Here is a 19,689-nt window from a genome sequence, read left to right on the forward strand (position 1 = left end):
CAAGAGGCGGCCTGTGGCAAACCGGTTTTGTGGGATCGGTTCCAGCTTCTTCCTTCTGATGAAGTAAGTGGACAAGGTGCTTTCATTGGTATGGCCGACCACCTGCTTACTTGATCCTTGCCCATCTTGCTCATTATGAGCTGCAGAGAGAGACTGGGTGAGGGGATCAAGGCAGTGGTGAACGCCTCCCTTGAGGAGGGAGTGATGCCATCAGCCCTCAAGGAGGCAGTGATAAGACCGCTCTTAAAGAAGCCCTCCTTGGATCCCCAAGTTTTGAACAACTTTTGCCCAGTCTCAATTCTGCCATTTTTGGGCAAGGTGATTGAGCGGGTGGTGGCGGTGCAGTTGAAGGCACACTTGGAAGAAACTGATTATCTAGACCCATTTCAGTCGGGCTTCAGGCCTGGGCATGGGACAGAAACGGCCTTGGTCGCCTTGGTAGATGATATGAGGAGGGCTCTGGATAGGGATGAATGCTCCTTCCTTGTTCTCCTCGACCTCTCAGCGGCTTTTGATACCGTTGACCACGGTATCCTCCTGGACCGCCTGGAGGGGTTGGGCATTGGGGACACCGTATTGCGGTGGTTCCGGTCCTTCCCCTCCGGCAGGTACCAGAGGGTAGCACTGGGAGAGGAGGTTTCGGACCCGTGGCCACTCACTTGTGGGGTGCCGCAGGGTTCCATCCTCTCCCCGATGCTATTTAACATCTATGTGAAGCCGCTGGGGGCTATCATCAGGAGGTTTGGGGTGCAGTGTCATCAATATGCGGATGACACGCAGCTCTCCCTCTCGTTTAAATCTTCACCAAGGTTGGCTGTAGAATCCGTCCAAATGTCTGGAGATGGTGAGTGGCTGGATGGGGAGGAAAAGGCTGAAGCTGAACCCTGACAAGACCGAGGTACTTTTGGTGAGAGACAAGAAGAGGCTGGGGGATGCTGACCTGGTGTTGAATGGGGTACGGCTACCCTTAAAAGACCAGGTCTGCAGCCTGGGGGTCATTTTGGACTCCCAGCTGTCCATGGAGGCTCAGGTGTCAGCTGTGAGCTGGACAGCGCTGTATCAACTCCATCTGATACGGCAGCTGTGTCCCTTCCTTCCCGACCATCTGCTCCCATCGGTAGTACATGCCCTGGTCTCCTCTCATTTAGACTACTGTAATGCGCTCTACGTGGGGTTACCCTTGAAGACGGTTCGGAAACTGCAGCTGGTACAGAACGCGGCGGCTCGCCTGATTAAAGGCAGCCGCCGGCGAGATCACATCACTCCAGTGCTGAAGGAGTTGCACTGGTTACCAGTTGTTTTCTGGGCCAAATTCAAGGTGTTGGTTTTGACCTTTAAAACCCTATATGGTTCTGGCCCAGCCTATCTTAAGGAGTGCCTCCAGCAGCACCAGACAGGCCGCTTAACAAGATTAGCCTCGGATGGCCTTCTCTCTGTCCCATCAGCCAGGACAGCTAGACTGGTGGGGACGAGGGAGAGGGCCTTTTCTGTGGTGGCCCCCACTCTGTGGAACTCCCTCCCTAGGGAACTCCGTCATGCCCCCTCTTTAATGAGCTTCCGTCATGCATTAAAAACGTGGCTGTTCAGGCAGGCATTTGGGGTGGGTTAGGGTATTTTAGAAAATGTTTTTATTGTAGAATTTTATTGTTTTAAACTGTTTTATTGTATGTTGTACATCGCCCAGAGTGGCTGGGTGACCAGCCAGATGGGCGATTAATAAATTTAATAATAAATAAATAAATAAAATATTATTCACCGGAGATCATCTGTGTATTCCCCTTCAAGCTAATGGGGAGATTAAAAGGTTTAAGAGAAACCTGAAAGAGAGTTTACAAACAGTTAAGTTAGAAGGGAAAGCATGGAAAACCTTCACTATTGAATTTTTGCAAGTATATAGAGCTACATAGCATTCAGCAACAGAGATCACCCGCAGAGCTACTGCATGGGAGAGAGATGCACACTAAATTAAACATGGGTGGAGTGTTAAAACCTAGACCAGATGTACCTTTGGAATCTGAGATGAGAGATGGTTGAAGAGAAACAAAGGAAATCTAAAGTATATACAGACAGCCATCATGGTGCTAAGGAACAAAGATTTGAATACAACTCTTTTGTTTGAGTTAGGAAACCTGGGATTTTACAAAAGGGAGAACAGATTCATATCCCCTTGTAACATTATTGAAAGAAGAGGACCTTATACTTATAAACTTTCTGATGGCGTGTGTAGAATGCTTCTTATCTTTCTCCAGTAGACTACAAAAATGATGTAGATACCCATTTTGTGTTACAGGACTTGCCTTTCTCACCCATGCTAGAGACTATGGGCATCTCTACACCAGCTTAAAATCCTGCATTTAAAATGGGGCTTTCTGCTTCTGTTTTAAATGCAGGGTTACAACAACTCCCTTTTTCATCTGCTTCTTTTCCCCACTCCCCTTCCCCCCGCCTTCTCCCCATATCTGAGTCTTCCATGATCGTTCACTGATCTTGCTCCTCTTCTTGCCGCTTTTCCTCTTTTCACAGAGGAAACTCAAGAGGAACATAATGGGGCAATTTGACAGCTCATTATCTGAAATCTATTTAAAAATGGAACAAAGGACATTTAGTGCCGGAGATGCCCTGGAGATTCACGGCGTCATGTAAAGAGCCTGCAAACTTCCATGAAGGAGCCATGTCAATTGCAGGATAAAAGCTCCATGTGAAGAAAGCCTATGCCAGCAGCTGGGCTTAACCATTGAGAAAGTGAATTGGAAAGATGGCCTGTCCGTGTCAGGCTGCCACCTGCTTGGAGTAAGGATTATGTTATGTAGTATTGGGTTGTGGAACTATGGAGGTTTCTTGTGGGACGGGGAGAAATGTGGCAATTGTGTAGGCATTGTACCTTTAAGAGAGCTGGGATTATTTTCAGATGAAGGGAGGCAGCCTATAAAAGGAAATTGGGAATAGTAATTGGATTGTATCTCTTACTGGATACAACAGGGTTGTTCGGGGCTTATTATACGCTGGCCCTAGGGTGGTTGTGGAACAATGAGAGGTCTGCTGTGACATGTTTACAAGGCACTTCCAAGATAAAGTCTCTGGCATCTGCTGAGACTTAGGGCTTCTTCACACAGACCTTTTATCCTGCTATTGAGATTAGTTACTCACAGAAGTTTGTGGGTCCTTTAGATGATGTCATCAACCTCCAAGGCATCTCCTGCATTAAATTACTTTTATTTTTTAAAATATCAGAAATAATGAACTATCAAATTACAGTACTTGAGTTTCCTCCTGAAAAGAGGAAAAGCCGCAATAAGACAAGCTAGACCATAGCATCATCTAGCAGCTGTATGATGAAATGTATGGAGGACTCAAATAAGCGGGGAAAGGAAGGGGGAAAGGAAGGACATGTAAAGGGAGTCTGTCATGATCCTGCATTTAAAAAGGAAGCAGAAAGCCCTGTTTGAAATACAGGATTTCAGGCTAATGTAGATATGCTCCTAGACTCCAGTGTTATAGCAGGTGAATCAGGTGAGGTATATAGAGTGCAGTCTTGTCCAGTTTTGTTGGGTGAGCTTTGGTTGGTACAGCCTTGGTTGGTACAGCCTAAGGATGTTGACAAAGTTTTTGGACAGGTCCATACAATCACTTCTTGGAACCTTGCCCCTCTTGACTAATTAAAACTGGCAGAGAAAGTACAGCCAGCTGGGCCAGGGAGGTGATTAATGCCTCCTTGTGAAAGGGCGTGGTCCCAGGACATCTTAAAGAAGCAGTGGTAAGATCTCTCCTGAAGAAATCCTCCCTGGACCAAGAAGATCTCAACAACTTTAGGCCAGTGGCAAATGTTCCTTTCCTGGAGAAGGTCCTTGAGCACATGGTTGCCAACCAATAAGAAGTATTTCCTCAAGAAGCTGCATTTTCTGTAGTGTAGTTTTAGATCTGTGTACCACCACTACATTGGCACAATAGTCGCTCTGCATCCTATGATGGTGCTGCTAGTCCATACTTGTATTAGTAGAATGGGGTAGGAATTCACTCCTCCGTCTCCTGTATGAATTGATGGTGACCAGCATTCTGATTCAAAGCACTCACAAATATCAATATGCCTTGAACAAAGAGTTTGGTTTCTTCAGTCCTGGGAAGGAGAAAGGAAAAGTACCAGCAGAGGAACAAAATGAAGAGGAAGCTCAAGAGATGCACTTAAAATGGTGTGTGAAAGTCTTTTGGGCTTTCAAAACTACTTTGAGTGCACCTTTTGAGTTATTCTTCAGTCCAGGGCCTTTCTGTTAAATTGGCAGAACAGTGGATTTTTCTGACTTCTATTGAAAAAGTTCCCAACAGCACCTCCATCTTCTAAAGAGAAACCACAGTCAAGTCAGTAACCAAAATTAAGGGCCAGCAACGGAATACAAACATTATTATCAACTGACTTTTACCATGATAGAGCAAGGTAAGAGAAACATCATAAAGGCCTCACACAATTTGTACTAACCCCTCCTCATGTTCAGCCAATGCCTAAGAGGGCAAAGAAGGGGGAAAATGAATGGCTAATTAATTAGAATCAACACACCAGCAACAGGAAGGGTGGTCACCTAGGGAATGCTGAAGGACCAGATTAGCCCCCAGAAGGGTTAGATTTGGCCCCCAAATCTGAGGTTCTGTACTCCTGCTTTAGGCCCTAAAGGGTACTTAAGTTGTGTATAATTCCAGGAATTTTATAGTTTTAATAACTATATATTAGTGAGAAGTTTGGTGGGTGCTGCTTCTCTCATTATTGCGACAAGAAAATAGCACGTTTAAGGATCCATGCCATGTACCAATTTAAAGATAAAAGAGCTGAAAACAGGCTGAAAACACTCGTCAAAGGATACAGCTCGGGAAACAGAGGGAAACCCCCCAGTGCTGCCTGATTAATTTTCCAGCCCTGTGCCAAGTCTTCTTTAGGCAAGAGCACCTTTTGGACCATGTGACACCAATGGCAGGCAGCCAAAAACATGTAGATGTCACACATTGCATATTGCCTGTGTGCTTTGTCCAACGTTGCTGCTTTGCAAATTTGGCAGTCATCCCTCTACAGCATGGACTTTGAAAACCTGGATCCAGGCCAAATGTAACATGCCCGATCTCTGGTGCAACCCTGAGATGGAGAAGACAAAGGCTAGGAATCAAAGGGACTGGGTAAAACGAGGATCCATGAATTCAAAAAGTGATCCTCGTGAGTGCATATGATTTTTAAAGGGGAAACCCACAAAGCCACCATCCAATTACAGAGCACATCTGCCTCCGTAGACTGAACCAGAAAAATCATGGATCCACCTCTTATGGGTGTAGCTACAGTGCAAAAACATGGATTCAAGGCAGGAATCCTCATGATTTTTACAAATACCCAAACCACAATCTAATCACAGACTACATCTGCCTTCACAGACTGGACCATTAGACTTTGTGTCATAGAGGTAGGTTTTTATACCATAATTACATGGTGTGCAGGAATCATGAGGACTGTGCTTCTGATCAAAGCTTGCGCAGCACGGTGTGACACAGCATGCTGGATCTGTGCTGATTGCGTAGATAAGGGTGTAAAGTGTGACTTAACATTTGATTTTAGGTGTTCCATGTAAACACTATTCAGATGATTCATGAGGTTGCATTCCTCATATACCTGTTGTTGTTCCGTGGGAACACCTCGCTTCAATGGATACATGCTTTTTAGAGGCCAGGGAGTATAGAAGGATGAGAGTTGATCTGATTATAGATTTGGGGAAAGAAGCCTGATAAACATATCAAAACGATCCTGGGTTGTGAGTGTGACAGTGTGCTGGTGAACACTGCCTGATCACCTCTGCTGTGAGTGGGAGCACTGAAACAACTCCGGGATGTGCTGGCCCCTTACTAGTTTGTTGTGACATGAAACCAAGAATTCTGGTTTGCCTGTTGACGATCCACACAGAGAAATAAGCCACGGTTTGGTTTGGGGTTATTTCTCAGGCTTGTTCTGGAAGAGACAAGCCAGACATCACAACAAACAACCCAAGGACAAAACATTACTGGATTATTTAGCTGCTCTCACTCACAGCAGGAGATCAGGCAGTGTGCACTAGCATGCTCATTCATTCCAGAAACCCGGGGGGGGGGGGGTTTGCTTTGTTTTTAAAGTGATTAAAGGATCCATGATTTTTAAGGTTCAGTCTGTGGAAGCAAATGTGTTCTATGATACAATTGTGTTTGGGGGTATCTTTCTTGTAAAAATCATGAGGATCTCTGTCTTGGATCCATGTTATCATGCCATGGCTACACCCATGAGTAGCAGATCCATGAATGTTCTGGTTCAGTCCCTGGAGGCAAATGTGCTCTGTGATATGATGGTAGTTTGTGTGATTTGCTCTGTAAGATTAATATGAAATCAAGAGGATCCCTGCCTTGGATCCCTGTTTTTGCACCGTGGCTGCACCCATGAGCGGCACATCTGTAATTTTTCCGGTTTAGTCCATGGAGCTCTGTAACTGTGCTCTGTAATTGGATGGTGGTTGGAGGGGGGGTGTCTCCCCTTTAAAAAAATATGAAATCATGAGGATGCCTTTTTGATTTCATGGATCCTTGTTTCACTTTCTTCCTTTGATAAGCTTATTACTACAACCAATACTACTTTGACTGAAAGATGGATTTGTAGTCGATGCCAAGGGGGGAAGTTATGGACACTTTCTTGGGTCTTCCAGAGGGGCAGCAGTGTTGCGTCTATTGTGGCAAAAACAACCAAGGGTCTTGTGGCACTTTTAGCAGCGTTCCCCAACTTTGTGCCCTCCGGCTGTCTTAGACTACAGCCCCCATCATGCTGGCTAGGGACATAGATGACAAGAGTCAGAGGGCACCAGGTTGGGGACACACTTATTATGGCACAGCTTTCATGCAGTAGAGGCCACTTCGTCAGATAATAAGAATTAAGTCCATGGTTCAGCAAAGTTCAGCAAAGGAGATCGTTATCTTGTTGGGGTGCTGGAGCTTGAGCACCTCAATGACGCCATGAGCTAAACCGTGAAGGGACACCCAAGACGGGAAGGTCATGGCAGAGAGGTCAGACTAAATACAATCCCTGGGGAAGGAAACTGCAACCCACCCCAGTATTCTTGCCATGAAAACTAAATGGATCAGTACAACCAGAGATATGTCGGTACACCATCGGAAGATGGGACTCCCAGGTCGGAAGATGGTCAAAATGCTACTGGGGAGGAACAGAGGATAAGTTCAACTAGCCCCAGATGTGATGACACAGCTAGCTCAAAGCCAAAAGGATGGCTAGCAGCCGACGGTGCTGGTGGTGAACGATGAATCCGATGTTCTAAAGATCAACACACCATAGGAACCTGGAATGTAAGATCTATGAGCCAGGGCAAATTGGATGTGGTTATTGGGGAGATGTCAAGATTAAATAGAGACATTTTGGGTGTTAGTGACCTGAAATGGACTGGAATGGGCCACTTCACATCAAATGACCACCAGATCTACTACTGTGGACAAGAGGACCACAGAAGAAATCGAGTAGCCTTCATAATTAATAATAAAGTGGCTAAAGCAGTGCTTGGATACAATATAAAAAATGATAGAATGATCTCAATTCGAATTCAGGGTAAGCCATTTAACATCACAGTGATCCAAATATACGCCCCAACCACAGATGCTGAAGAAGCAGAAGTAGATCAGTTCTATGAAGATCTGCAGCACCTACTGGATAGTACGCCAAAAAAAGATGTTATTTTCATTGCAGGAGACTGGAATGCTAAGGTGGGTAATCAAACGACACCTGGAATCACAGGCAAGCATGGTCTGGGAGAACAAGATGAAGCAGGACATACGCTGATAGAATTTTGCCAAGACAACTCACAGTGCATAACAAACACTCTCTTCCAACAACCTAAGAGACAACTTTATACATGGACTTCACCAGACGGTCGACACCGAAATCAGACTGACTACATCCTTTGTAGCCAAAGGTGGCGGACAAATATGCAGTCGGTAAAAACAAGACCTGGAGCTGACTGTAGTTCAGATCACAAACTTCTTATTGCACAATTTAGAATCAGACTAAAGAGAATAGGAAGACCCACAGATCAGTCAGATATGAGCTCACTAATATTCCTAATGAATATGCAGTGGAGGTGAAGAATAGATTTAAGGGACTAGATTTAGTAGATAGGGTCCCGGAAGAACTATGGACAGAAGTTCGCAACACTGTTCAGGAGGCGGCAACAAAAAACATCCCAAAGAAAAAGAAAACCAAGAAGACAAGATGGCTGTCTGCTGAGACACTGGAAGCAGCCCAAGAAAGAAGGAAAGCAAAAGGCAACAGTGATAAGGGGAGATATGCCCAATTAAATGCAAAATTCCAGAGGTTAGCCAGAAGAGATAATGAATTACTTTTAAACAAGCAATGCACGGAAGTGGAAGAAGATAATAGAATAGGAAGGACAAGAGACCTCTTCCAGAAAATTAGGAACATCGGAGGTAAATTCCAGGCAAAAATGGATATGATCAAAAACAAAGATGGCAAGGACCTGACAGAAGCAGAAGAGATCAAGAAAAGGTGGCAAGAATATATGGAAGATCTGTATAGGAAGGATAATAATATCAGGGATAGATTTGATGGTGTGGTCAGTGAGCTAGAGCCAGACATCCTGAAGAGTGAGGCTGAATGGGCCTTAAGAAGCATTGCTAATAACAAGGTAGCAGGAGACGATGGTATCCCAGCTGAAATGTTTAAAATCTTGCAAGATTATGCTGTCAAGGTGATGCATGCCATATGCCAGCAAATTTGGAAAACACAAGAATGGCCAACAGATTGGAAAAGATCAACTTAGATCCCCATACCAAAAAAGGGGAGCACCAAAGAATGTTCAAATTATCGAACAGTGGCACTTATTTCACATGCCAGTAAGGTAACGCTCAAGATCTTGCAAGGTAGACTCCAGCAATTCATGGAACGAGAATTGCCAGATGTACAAGCTGGGTTTCGAAAAGGCAGAGGAACTAGAGACCAAATTGCCAATATCTGCTGGATAATGGAGAAAGCCAGGGAGTTTCAGAAAAACATCTATTTCTGTTTTATTGACTATTCTAAAGCCTTTGACTGTGTGGATCATAACAAACTGTGGCAAGTTCTTGGTGGTATGGGGATACCAAGTCATCTTGTCTGCCTCCTGAGGAATCTGTATAACAACCAAGTAGCAACGGTAAAAACAGACCACGGAACAACGGACTAGTTTAAGATTGGGAAAGGAGTATGGCAGGGTTGTATACTCTCACCCTACCTATTCAACCTGTACGCAGAACACATCATGCGACGTGCTGGGCTTGATGAAGCTGAGGCTGGAGTTAAAATTGCTGGAAGAAACATTAACAATCTCAGATATGCAGATGATACCACTTTGATGGCTGAAAGCGAGGAGGAGCTGAGGAACCTCATGATGAAGGTGAAAGAAGAAAGTGCACAAGCTGGGTTGCAGTTAAACCTCAAAAAAACCAAGATTATGGCAACCAGCTTGATTGATAACTGGCAAATAGAGGGAGAAAACGTGGAGGCAGTGACAGACTTTGTCTTCCTAGGCGCAAAGATTACTGCAGATGCTGACTGCAGCCAAAAAATCAGAAGATGTTTACTTCTTGGGAGGACAGCAATGACAAATCTTGATCAAATAGTTAAGAGCAGAGACATCACACTGACAACAAAGGTCTGCATATGGTATTCCCCATAGTAACCTATGGCTGCGAGAGTTATAGCTGCTTTTGAAAAGATAGCTGCTTTTGAACTGTGGTGCTAGAGGAAAATTCTGAGAGTGCCTTGGACCGCAAGAAGATCAAACCAGTCCACACTCCAGGAAATAAAGCCAGACTGCTCACTTGAGGGAAGGATATTAAAGGCAAAGCTGAAGTACTTTGGGTTTGGCCACATAAGAAGACAGCATACCCTGGAGAAGATGCTGATCTAGGGAAAGTGGAAGGCAAAAGGAAGAGGGGCCGACCAAGGGCAAGCTGGATGGATGATATTCTGGAGGAGACGGGCTCGACCTTGGGGGAGCCGACAGGAAGCTCTGGCGTGGGCTGGTCCATGAAGTCACGAAGAGCCGGAAGCGACTGACCGAATAAACAACAAAAAGCTTACGTTGCAATACAGCCTTTAAGGCGCCACAAGACTCTTCGTTGCTGTTGGACTCGATGGTCTTACACGCTATGGTTCAGTCTTGGCTCCTGCTTTTTCTTCCTCTCCGCAGCAGGTCAGAACAGCGGTGACCCCGCCCACCGGCGGGGGAGTTGAGACTCAGAGCGGTCGGGCCGCCTTAGCCAATGAGAGCTGCCACCGACTGGTAGGACGTTCTGGCGTCACTCGGCCACCGCCTTCACGTCCTCCTGTGACGCAACACGAAGCTCCGCCCTCTCCGTACCGGCAGATTCGTCGCTCGGTGGGCGGCCGCCTGCGCGCGTCTCCCCGGCGGAGCTTGTGGTCGGGCTGCGCGGACGCCTCGCTCGCCTTCTGCCGCCGTTTAAATTTCTCCGTGGTCGCCGTTCTCGCGGCGGCCGTTGGTGCCGAAGTCTCGCGCCGGGGCGCCTGCGCGATGAAGCACCTGCCGTACTTCTGCCGCGGGGAGGTGGTGCGCGGCTTCGGCCGAGGCTCCAAGGAGCTGGGCATCCCCACAGGTGAGCGCGGCGCAGGAGGAGGGGGGGGGGCGCTCGCTCTGGCCCTTTCCCCAACGCCCTGGGTGGGTGGGTGGGTGGGAGGGAGGTTAGGGGGCGTGGCGGGGCGGGGCAGGTGTGGTGGTTAGAGGGATGGTCTGGGTCTGCGGGGACCGGGTTCAAGACCCCGCTGGGCCGTGGAGCTCACAGGATGACTTGTCGCCAGACGCTCAGCCTAAATCTACCTCACAGGGTGGTTGTGTGCATTAGAGGAGGGGGAGGGGGAGGGTTACGTACGCAGCTTTGGGCTCCTGGGAGGAGAAGGCAGGGATATAAATGTAATAAGTGAATGCCATAAAAAGTCGATCCTTTCTTGTTCCCTCACTTTCGGCCTTTCTCCCACCTGGGGGGTGGGGTGGGATTTACGGGAAAGGGAAGGGAAATTGCCGCTCAAGAGCACGAGGAAGTCACATGGGCCTGAATGACTCCGGTGGGGAGGGAGCGTCTGCCCAATTTTTAGATTCATTTGCATGTGTCTTCCGACTTCCCAGAACGGCTGGCAAGGTGGATGGAAAGAGAGATTCGGCTTTTGGTTTCCTTTTTTCTTCTTTTAATCCCTTGTTTTTCCTGTAACTTGACAGACGCTGATGAGTTTTACTTTTTCTTTAAAAAAAAAAAAAATCCAGCAGGTGGGTTTAGGGCTGTCTTCATAAGAGGTACTTTGTGGCTTTCAGGCCCCAGTGTATCAGTTCATTTATTTATTTAAAATATTTCTGGGCCACCTTTCAGGGCAGGAGCCCTCCCAAGGCAGCATACAACAATAAAACATGTAATAAAAAATGATGCGGTACTAAAAGCAATAAAAACAGCAACAACAGCGAACCGTTCAGGGGAAGCCAGAGTAAAGTAATAACATTTTCATGACTTTCCTAAAAGCCTGCAATGATGGGACTTGGCAGACGCCCCCAGGGCAACTTATTCCAGTGCTGTGGGGCATTGTAGTGCATGTTCATGCTGTTTGGCTATTAGAATCATATTAACTTCACGAAAGCTTACGCCACAATAAATCTTTCATCTTTTTGGTGCCAGGCAAAGCCATACTTGTTTCCCCAGGGATTTGGACTTTAATTTAGGCTCATGTCTAGGCTGCTTTTGTGGTGTCCATTCAAGGCTGTGAGGGCGAGCTTCCTTTGGGAGAGCATACCAAAAACATGGGGCTATCACAAACTGTTCCCCAATCTCCTCTCCCCACTCTCGGGAACATCTCTTGGAGAGGGCACACAGAGAAGAGTCTCTGAAGCCAACCTCGGAGACTGGGTAAGTTTGTACAGGGAGAGGCAGTCCTTGGGGTATTGGGGTTCTGACCGTTGAATAAGGTGCCACAGGTTTCTTTTTGTGTGTTTGCTGTAACACACTAATATAGCTATTCCTCTGGAAGTCTTCACAAGGGTCATGATATCTTTTTGTCCAGCTGGAAAGCAAAGCTGTTTCCTTGCACAACAATGGGAGTGGTTCTGTTCCCTGTGTCAGTTATGTGAATACAAACTGACCATGTTGGCTAGAATGCACATTTGACCTAAAAATACTTTTCTGCATTTACTATGGCACACTAGCAAGTGACGCACCCCAGATTTGAAACAGTTCCTTGTATCTCTACTGAAAATTCATTTAAACCATGGCAGCTCCGATTAATAAATAGAGAGGAACAGTGAGCTACTTCACAGGGTTCTTGCAAAAAGAGACTCTGATAAGAAATGTTATTTGAAGTATTTTTATGCTGTTCCTTAGCCAAAAAGGCTCCCAGAGTAGCTTACATATAAGCAATTAAACATGACAGTTTGGTTTAAATTGGCTTGTTACCTGGAGATATACATTAGTATTTTGGGGGTGCTAGCTATGTCTCTGATTGCATAATGGATAACAGAGCGTGATATTAGATATCCATGAGGGTGAAGATAAAATGACTTGCAGCAGTGTAAATAAAACAAGTTTGAGCAAAATAAAAATCTCATTTAGAATTTTTAAAATGGCTATATTAAGTGTGGCTGTTAAAAAATAACTTGGCTTAAAATAAAATCTAAATTTAATAATGTTAAATGACACTTATTGTAAATATGATGTAATTGTTGGAAATTTTGTATATTTGGATTATGAAGAAATACATTTTTCACTAGTAGCCAATAACACTATGCGCTTATTTTGCAAATGCATTAATTCCAAGAAACTTCATTTAAATGTCTTTTTTCTTGGCGACTTAAAACACTGTTTTAGAGAGGAATTTTTTGGGTTCCTGGATCTGAGGTCAGAGACAGTGCTCTGCCATTGGAACCAGGAGTCTGAGCTCCCCTAGCCCTCCCCCTCACAGCTGGCACAGAGAGAACTGCACTGGCTGCCTTTACAAGCTCACAAATGCAAGCTTGGAGAGGAGGGAAAGGGGCGGTTCTGTGAGTGGGGAGGAAAGCAGACTGGCGCAGCTGGCTTTCAAAGAATCCTCCAGCTGCCCCAGTCTCCTTCCCTCCCACTCTGCAGAGCCCCAGCTAGATGGGCAAAATTGCCCATCTTGCGAAAATGCAGGGTGAAAGGAGCTGATATACATCTCCTCCACACTCCTCCAGTCCTGCATAGGATTCCCGCTAGCCTCCGAGTTCAGAAGATGACAGGCATCCCCATAGGATGGCACCCTTAAATCAGCTTCATGTAAATTGGGCTAGCTGGACTAAGAGTCCATCTTTCATCTGGATTCTAGTTACATTTTGTCAAAACAAGAATATCTTACTGTATTTCTTTATTTTAAAAGCTTATATCCTGCCTGTTTGTCTGAAAGGGAACTCAGCTTGGCAAACTGACAAAATAAGTACTATTCAAAACAGTCTTTTAAAACTCAAATAAATACCAATAATACTAATTTTGTAAAACAAACAGCAGTTAACCATAAGGACTAAACACCCAAGTCAAAGCTTTTAACCAAATACCTTCTAGTGGAGTGAACTTACATAGACCTTTCTCTCATCCTTTTTGCATGTTGTATAAGATTTTTGTAATGGTACATTAAATGGTAATAGTAAATGGTACACTTATGTCTTTCAGCAAACTTTTCTGAGGAAGTGGTTGATAGTTTCCCACCTGATATCTCTACTGGCATATACTATGGATGGGCTTGTGTTGGAAATGGAGATGCACATAAAATGGTCTTGAGTATAGGCTGGAATCCATATTACAAAAATGTCAAGAAATCAGTGGTAAGATCATTATGTATTAATTATTTTATGAGAAGCTAACCACATGATCAGTAGGAACCTATTCAGGAAGCTTCAGTTACCACTAGGGAAGTGACCTGAAAGCGTGACTGGGTGTGCAGTGAAATAATTTCCTTTTTTATAACATCATGGAAAAGAGTGCCATTCTGGTTCTTATGCCTTCAAACAATTTACCTTATTTTTGACAGATGATCCTTGATGGTAGATCATATACTTTGAGTTACACTTTAATTTAAATTAAGAAATTGGGGTACATATACTGGGGGATGGCAGAAAGCTTTCTATCTTGAGAGTTGTAGTGATTATTTTTAAACTGTCCAAGAAGTAATGTGCGTGCAGGCACACGAATATGGAATATCATGTATGTGTATATACATGCATGCATCATCAGAACAAATTTGATTGAAAGCTGTGTAGAGCAACTATGTTTAGGAAGCCCTTACTAGTAATTGAAGGAGGTTTTACACAGTTGCTGTTCCACACTGATTTCTCCCCTACTTGGTCAAAGTCTAGATTGGGGAGGATGGGGAGAAATACAAGGGTGGGCAAGTTAGTTGGGGCTATTGTGGGGAGTTACAAAGGGAGCATATGCAAAGGAGTACCAAGCCTAAAGCTTTCCATCTATGTTGTATCGTAGTAAAACATGTGTAATACCCCAGAAGGCAGTAAAAATAGGCTTTCTTCCTGAAGTGTTAACTGCATTATAATACAAACATTTCCATGAATTATTTTAGTTTTCATATCCGGCCATTTTGAGTGCTAAACTATCAATGTAATCAAATCTATATATACCAATTCGGGTGAAAATGCAGTTGGATAAATTGATGATGGTCTAATATGTTCACAGTTTGCTAAACCAGATTAACTGGAATGGTTTTACATTACATGTTTCAGACTTCTTTTTTTTTACAAATACTTTATACGAGTTGATGAGAGTTAGATAAGCATAGGCTGTCTAACTTTCACAAAACAATTTAATTATTCTAGAAATGAGAATGCATCTTTAAGTTGAACCATTTTCAGTTTTTCCCCATATGCTAGTGCATTAATTTAAGCTGCTGATGATTTGATCAGTCAATAAATCATGAAACTGTTGTTCTAGGAAACCCACATTATTCACACCTTCAAGGAAGACTTCTATGGAGAAATACTTAGTATAATCATTGTTGGATACATAAGACCAGAAAAAAACTTTGATTCTTTAGGTAAGTCTTGAGTGCCTTTTGTAAAAACTTTCAGTGGAGTAATGTTTGTAGTTCCACAAGTAATGTTACTGGGGGTGAGCCAGGCCTCAAGTATTATTACCTTGCGGCTTCCGTCTTTAAAAGCCCCAAACTGCATTATAGATATTCTGTGTCTATTATACATAACCGGGGAGTCTTTCACAGACAGAGGCTTATACAGAGACTCTGGCTTCTGGCAGTGCCCATGGATCAAGGGCCACTCAGAGGTTGGACCACTTGGGCTCCCAGTAAGAACATTATGGCAAGGGGGCAACCAACCTATCTCCATCCATTGGTCAGGAAAGGAGCAGCTGCAGAGAGTTTGCTCTCCAACTTACTGCCAGAAATAACACTTTGTTTCAAATGCCTGTTGGCATAGGGCTGGAGAAAAGATGGGAAGCATGTTCTGCCCTCATACATCAGCAAGAGGACTAAAGGTTCCTGGGTTCTTTGTGTGAGTGTGTGAGAGAGTGCATGCCTGCATGTGTGAGTTTTGGGGGAGGAAGGTTGTAACTCTTTAAGCCCCCTTGAGAATTATTTGATTGAACGGCAGTGTATACATCTTCTAAATAAAAACAAGTAATGTGAAAAGAAACATCTTTCATTTTGAAAGAACATTACACTTGTAACAATTCCTTCCTATGGTCCACATTACTTGGAGGTGGGGGCAGTATAGAAAATTAAAATTACCTGGGTATAAGATACAGTACCAGAATGGCAAATCTCATTTTGGAATGCATATAACAGTGGAGATTTATTTTATTTTATTTATTTTATTTATTTCATTTCTATACCGCCCAATAGCCGAAGCTCTCTGGGCGGAGATGTAATGTGAAGTCATGGTTTGGCATTACAGAAAGTCTTTGAGACTTTGGCTCAAAGTTGACTTGCTCCCTCCTGTATTTCCTCTCTTGCAACTATGATTTGTGCAAACAAGAATTGGAAGCCATAATTTGATTGTGGCTTCCGAGTCTGGTTTTATTGATTCACTACATCTATATCCCACTTTTCTTCAGTGGAACTGAAAGCAGTGTATGTAGCGTTCTCCAGTGGTCTGCCATCTAGGCAATGAACTGACTAGACCTGCTTAACTTTAGCAAGGTTGCTGCAGCATGTATTTTCAGGCAAAATTTAGTCAGTTTGGATATAATGACAGACTGGCTTGCCATGAAAGAGGGACCTCATGAGGGCATGAGCTTGAGGTTTGTGCATGTACTGTCTCAACCAGTCTTATGTCTGCCCTTATCTGTTGGTTTACTTGTGCTACTTTTGAAGAAGGCTTTTACCAGTATTGTATGCTTTATTTAGAGCTAGTCTGTGAAATTATACCCATTTCTTTTTCTTATCCGGCAGATGCACTAATAGCAGCTATTCAAGGTGACATTGAAGAAGCTAAAAAAACTCTAGACTTGCCAGAACATCAGAAATTAAAAGGTGACAACTTCTTTCACACTGCTAATGTTAGCAGTATGGCTAATGGTCATTGATGGATACCACTTTTCTTCATTTTCATTTTAACCGTTTAAATTGCACTAATCTTTTAGCGGTTGTCATTATTTGGAGAAAAATGTTTTGACCGGTATCCCTGTGGCTTAGGGTTTTTGTTTGTATTAGCATTGGATTAAAATAGTAGCTAAATGAACTCTAAAGTAACACTACTCATTTAAAAAAAAATCAGATTGTAACCAGACATGTTAGAAAACATGGTTTCACCATGTACAGTGCAATATATGCAAACTATCTATTACTAGCTCATCTAAGGCTGGGCAAAAGTCAATTCCCTACATTCAGAAAATACAAGTAATTTCTAAATATTTCTAATCTTTAATTACAATTCATTTTCTGATTTTAAATGTCAAAGCTATCATGCTAGAAGTTTTTTTTAGTGAGGGAAATCCAGTGGAAAGGGAAATGTGATTGAATAGTTTTTACAGTCTTGTATAGCAAAACTATACTCTTTTTGGATGCTTTGTTTTTAATTGTCATTAATTAAAAGTGAGTTGGATTCTGACAGTAAAACATTTTTAATTCCATTAAATTGAGACTGATTTCAGTGGACTAAAGCATGACTTCCTCTTGATTCACCACAGTATTTCTAGCTATCAGGAAGCCTTACCTATTGCACTTGCTTCTAATATAGGGTGCAAAGGCCCTGAGGCATTTGAATCCAGCTTTGAAACACAAATCTTTCTAAATCATATATATTTTTCTTGGATGTAAAATGATAAAAGGATGTTGCGGAGTCTTTTGTCACTAAATTTTTTTGGTGCAATTTTGCTGTTAAATTCTAGTCTGATGAATGGACTATTTAATGGTGAATTGCCTCTTTAACCCACCTGGAAGAAGCTGTGATGAACACATTTATAGGGTCTACTTTGCTGCTATATCAATATAGCAGTTATCTCTTGGTGCACCATTTTGTGTGTGCACACGCATTAATTACCTACAGTGCCCAATTACGGAATTTGATAGGGTGTAGCTTGTATTCATAACTTGTCCATGATATCTGTATGGGTATAACAAGGGGACTTCACTTATCCCAGGCAAAACAGTTTTGTTTTGTTTTTTAAAACTTAATTGTTATCAAATTGTGTATTTAATTCTGGTTATGTATAAACATGACCAAAAGTCCTACAATGACATTTTAGGCCACTTAACAAAATGGGGTGTTGGAACATAACATTTTGTGTTTAAAAGTCTGTTCAGTCTGAAAAGAGGGACTAATTTTATAGTAATGCAATACTTTTGTTGGTTCAATTTGTGTGTGGGGAGTGGGATTGCTGTGGCAAGTCCTGCCATATGCACATCCATCCATGTTTTAGCACTGAAGTTGAGAACTAGGCTTTTTTCCAGGGTTCCCAAGTCAATATTTTGTGTCCACATGTATACAGTTCATATTTATGTACACTGATTGCAGACATGCAAAGTAATGCACAAGGACCAGGGTATGCCACGGTGATAGTGTTTCTCCCATATGCTTTCTTTGTGCGTTCACTGTGGGAAACATACTTGTGTCTCTCATTTGAGAATTTTCCCCTTGTGCTGCTGATTTGCAAGGAAACTTAAGTTCCCCCTCCGCCCTTTAAAAAAAAAAAACTTTTATGCATGCAGGTCCGAGATGCAGTTAAGCTTAAATACCAAGTTCCTATTATATCTGTCTTTAGTAACATTACCCATATTCTCATTCATTACATTTCTTTAACACCCAAGAGTCAAAGCTCTCTGGGCAGTTCACAACATGTTAAAACATAATATAAAAACATTAACATATTCTCCCCCCACCCACCCCAAACTACCAACAACAGGACTTTACGTATTTTAGATTTGGCTTATTAGCCAGCCATAATTTGGTGCTGCCACTGATTCCTACAAGTTCTTTCTGTGACAGAGAACGTGTCTTACCACACAAGCAGCTGGCTTGTAGTGGCAAGTCTCATGCTGTTCCTGTTAGCTCCAAGGTTCAGAGTGTAAAGTGAGAAATCTTTCTTCCCTTAACTGGGTATGGGGAGGTATACTGTCTCATAACATATGGGCTTTGGAGCTAGCAGAAGTGCTTCTGCATGCTGCAAAGTTCATTAGTAGTGCATAAATACATTTCCTGGCTCAGGAGAAACGAGGAAAAGCCTCACGCCATGATGAGCAGAGGGCTGGGATAATTGCCCTAGGCAAGAGGATTTGTGGAGAACCACAAAAACTTACATAAATGTTAAGTGTTGGAAGTAAGCGTAGTCTCTTACCAGAGCCATAACATGATCAGAACTCTGTGGTCTTGGAATATGTTGCCTATGTGTATTTGCCAATTGTGTTTTATTTTAGAATGTTGTTGTCTTAGAAATTTATAAATTGGTGCCTTCTGATAGGGTTTACGTTATGAAATGCTAGTCCAAGAATCATTACATGTATTTGGATTATTCATTAAGAGAATGCGGTGGCGGCAGCAAAGTCCTTTTTGGTAACTAGTACTAAAAGTATAATCCAGAAATATATTTTATTGATCAGCCCTGATAAAAATATATTGGTATATGAAATCAAATGAGTAGTTATTGAATGTGGTTTCTTTATGTACTTGTATTTAAAGCAAATTCATTTTAAACCTATCACTGTCATTATGGGTCTTATTTTTGTACTCATTTCAACAAATAAATATGGAAAATGTGTATGTGTGCTATTCAGTTTTGTCCCACTTGAGTTGGTACAGGGAAGACAGAATAATATCTAATAAAATATTACACTTTACATGCATTATGGTACACTGCTTTTTTAAGTTGGGTAATAATTTGCCATAAATAATATAGTAAACACCTTTTGCTATATTTACATTGAAGGAAAAATACCTGTGCTAATATGCCTACAAGAGAAGTACACCTCTGTTTGTTGTATTAATTCAGCAATGGAAGTGTGGTTTGCTTTGGAAATACTTTAGATTCTGTTAGGTATGTACAAAGATGATAAAGCACATTCCACTCCATCCTTCCCTAATTTGTAATAAGCATCGTTAGCAACAATAGTCTGGGCCAAATGCTATTTAAGGTGGGCACTTAGTGTTCATAAAATATGAATATTAATCC

General features: G+C 42.9%; 1 protein-coding gene and 1 long non-coding RNA gene across 2 annotated transcripts; one reads left to right on the forward strand and one right to left on the reverse strand.

Moving 5' to 3' along the window:
• Positions 1 to 1,651: 1,651 nt before the first annotated feature.
• LOC146352527 (uncharacterized) lies at positions 1,652 to 10,274 on the reverse strand. The gene is made up of 3 exons (XR_014787750.1): positions 10,133 to 10,274; positions 4,851 to 5,116; positions 1,652 to 4,332 (listed from the first exon to the last, which is right to left on the reverse strand). It is a non-coding gene; the product is annotated as an uncharacterized LOC146352527 (long non-coding RNA).
• Positions 10,275 to 10,408: 134 nt separating this feature from the next.
• RFK (riboflavin kinase) lies at positions 10,409 to 19,362 on the forward strand. Its single transcript, XM_084834269.1, has 4 exons — positions 10,409 to 10,665; positions 13,729 to 13,880; positions 15,001 to 15,103; positions 16,475 to 19,362. The coding sequence occupies exons 1-4, from the start codon at positions 10,584 to 10,586 to the stop codon at positions 16,606 to 16,608; spliced, it is 471 nt and encodes a 156-aa protein (XP_084690395.1). The 5' UTR covers positions 10,409 to 10,583; the 3' UTR covers positions 16,609 to 19,362.
• The last annotated feature ends 327 nt before the right edge of the window (positions 19,363 to 19,689 follow it).

This window comes from Heloderma suspectum, chromosome 2, assembly GCF_057233095.1.
Source record: "Heloderma suspectum isolate Gila_16-S chromosome 2, 16-S_ref, whole genome shotgun sequence".
Taxonomy (NCBI): domain Eukaryota; kingdom Metazoa; phylum Chordata; class Lepidosauria; order Squamata; family Helodermatidae; genus Heloderma; species Heloderma suspectum.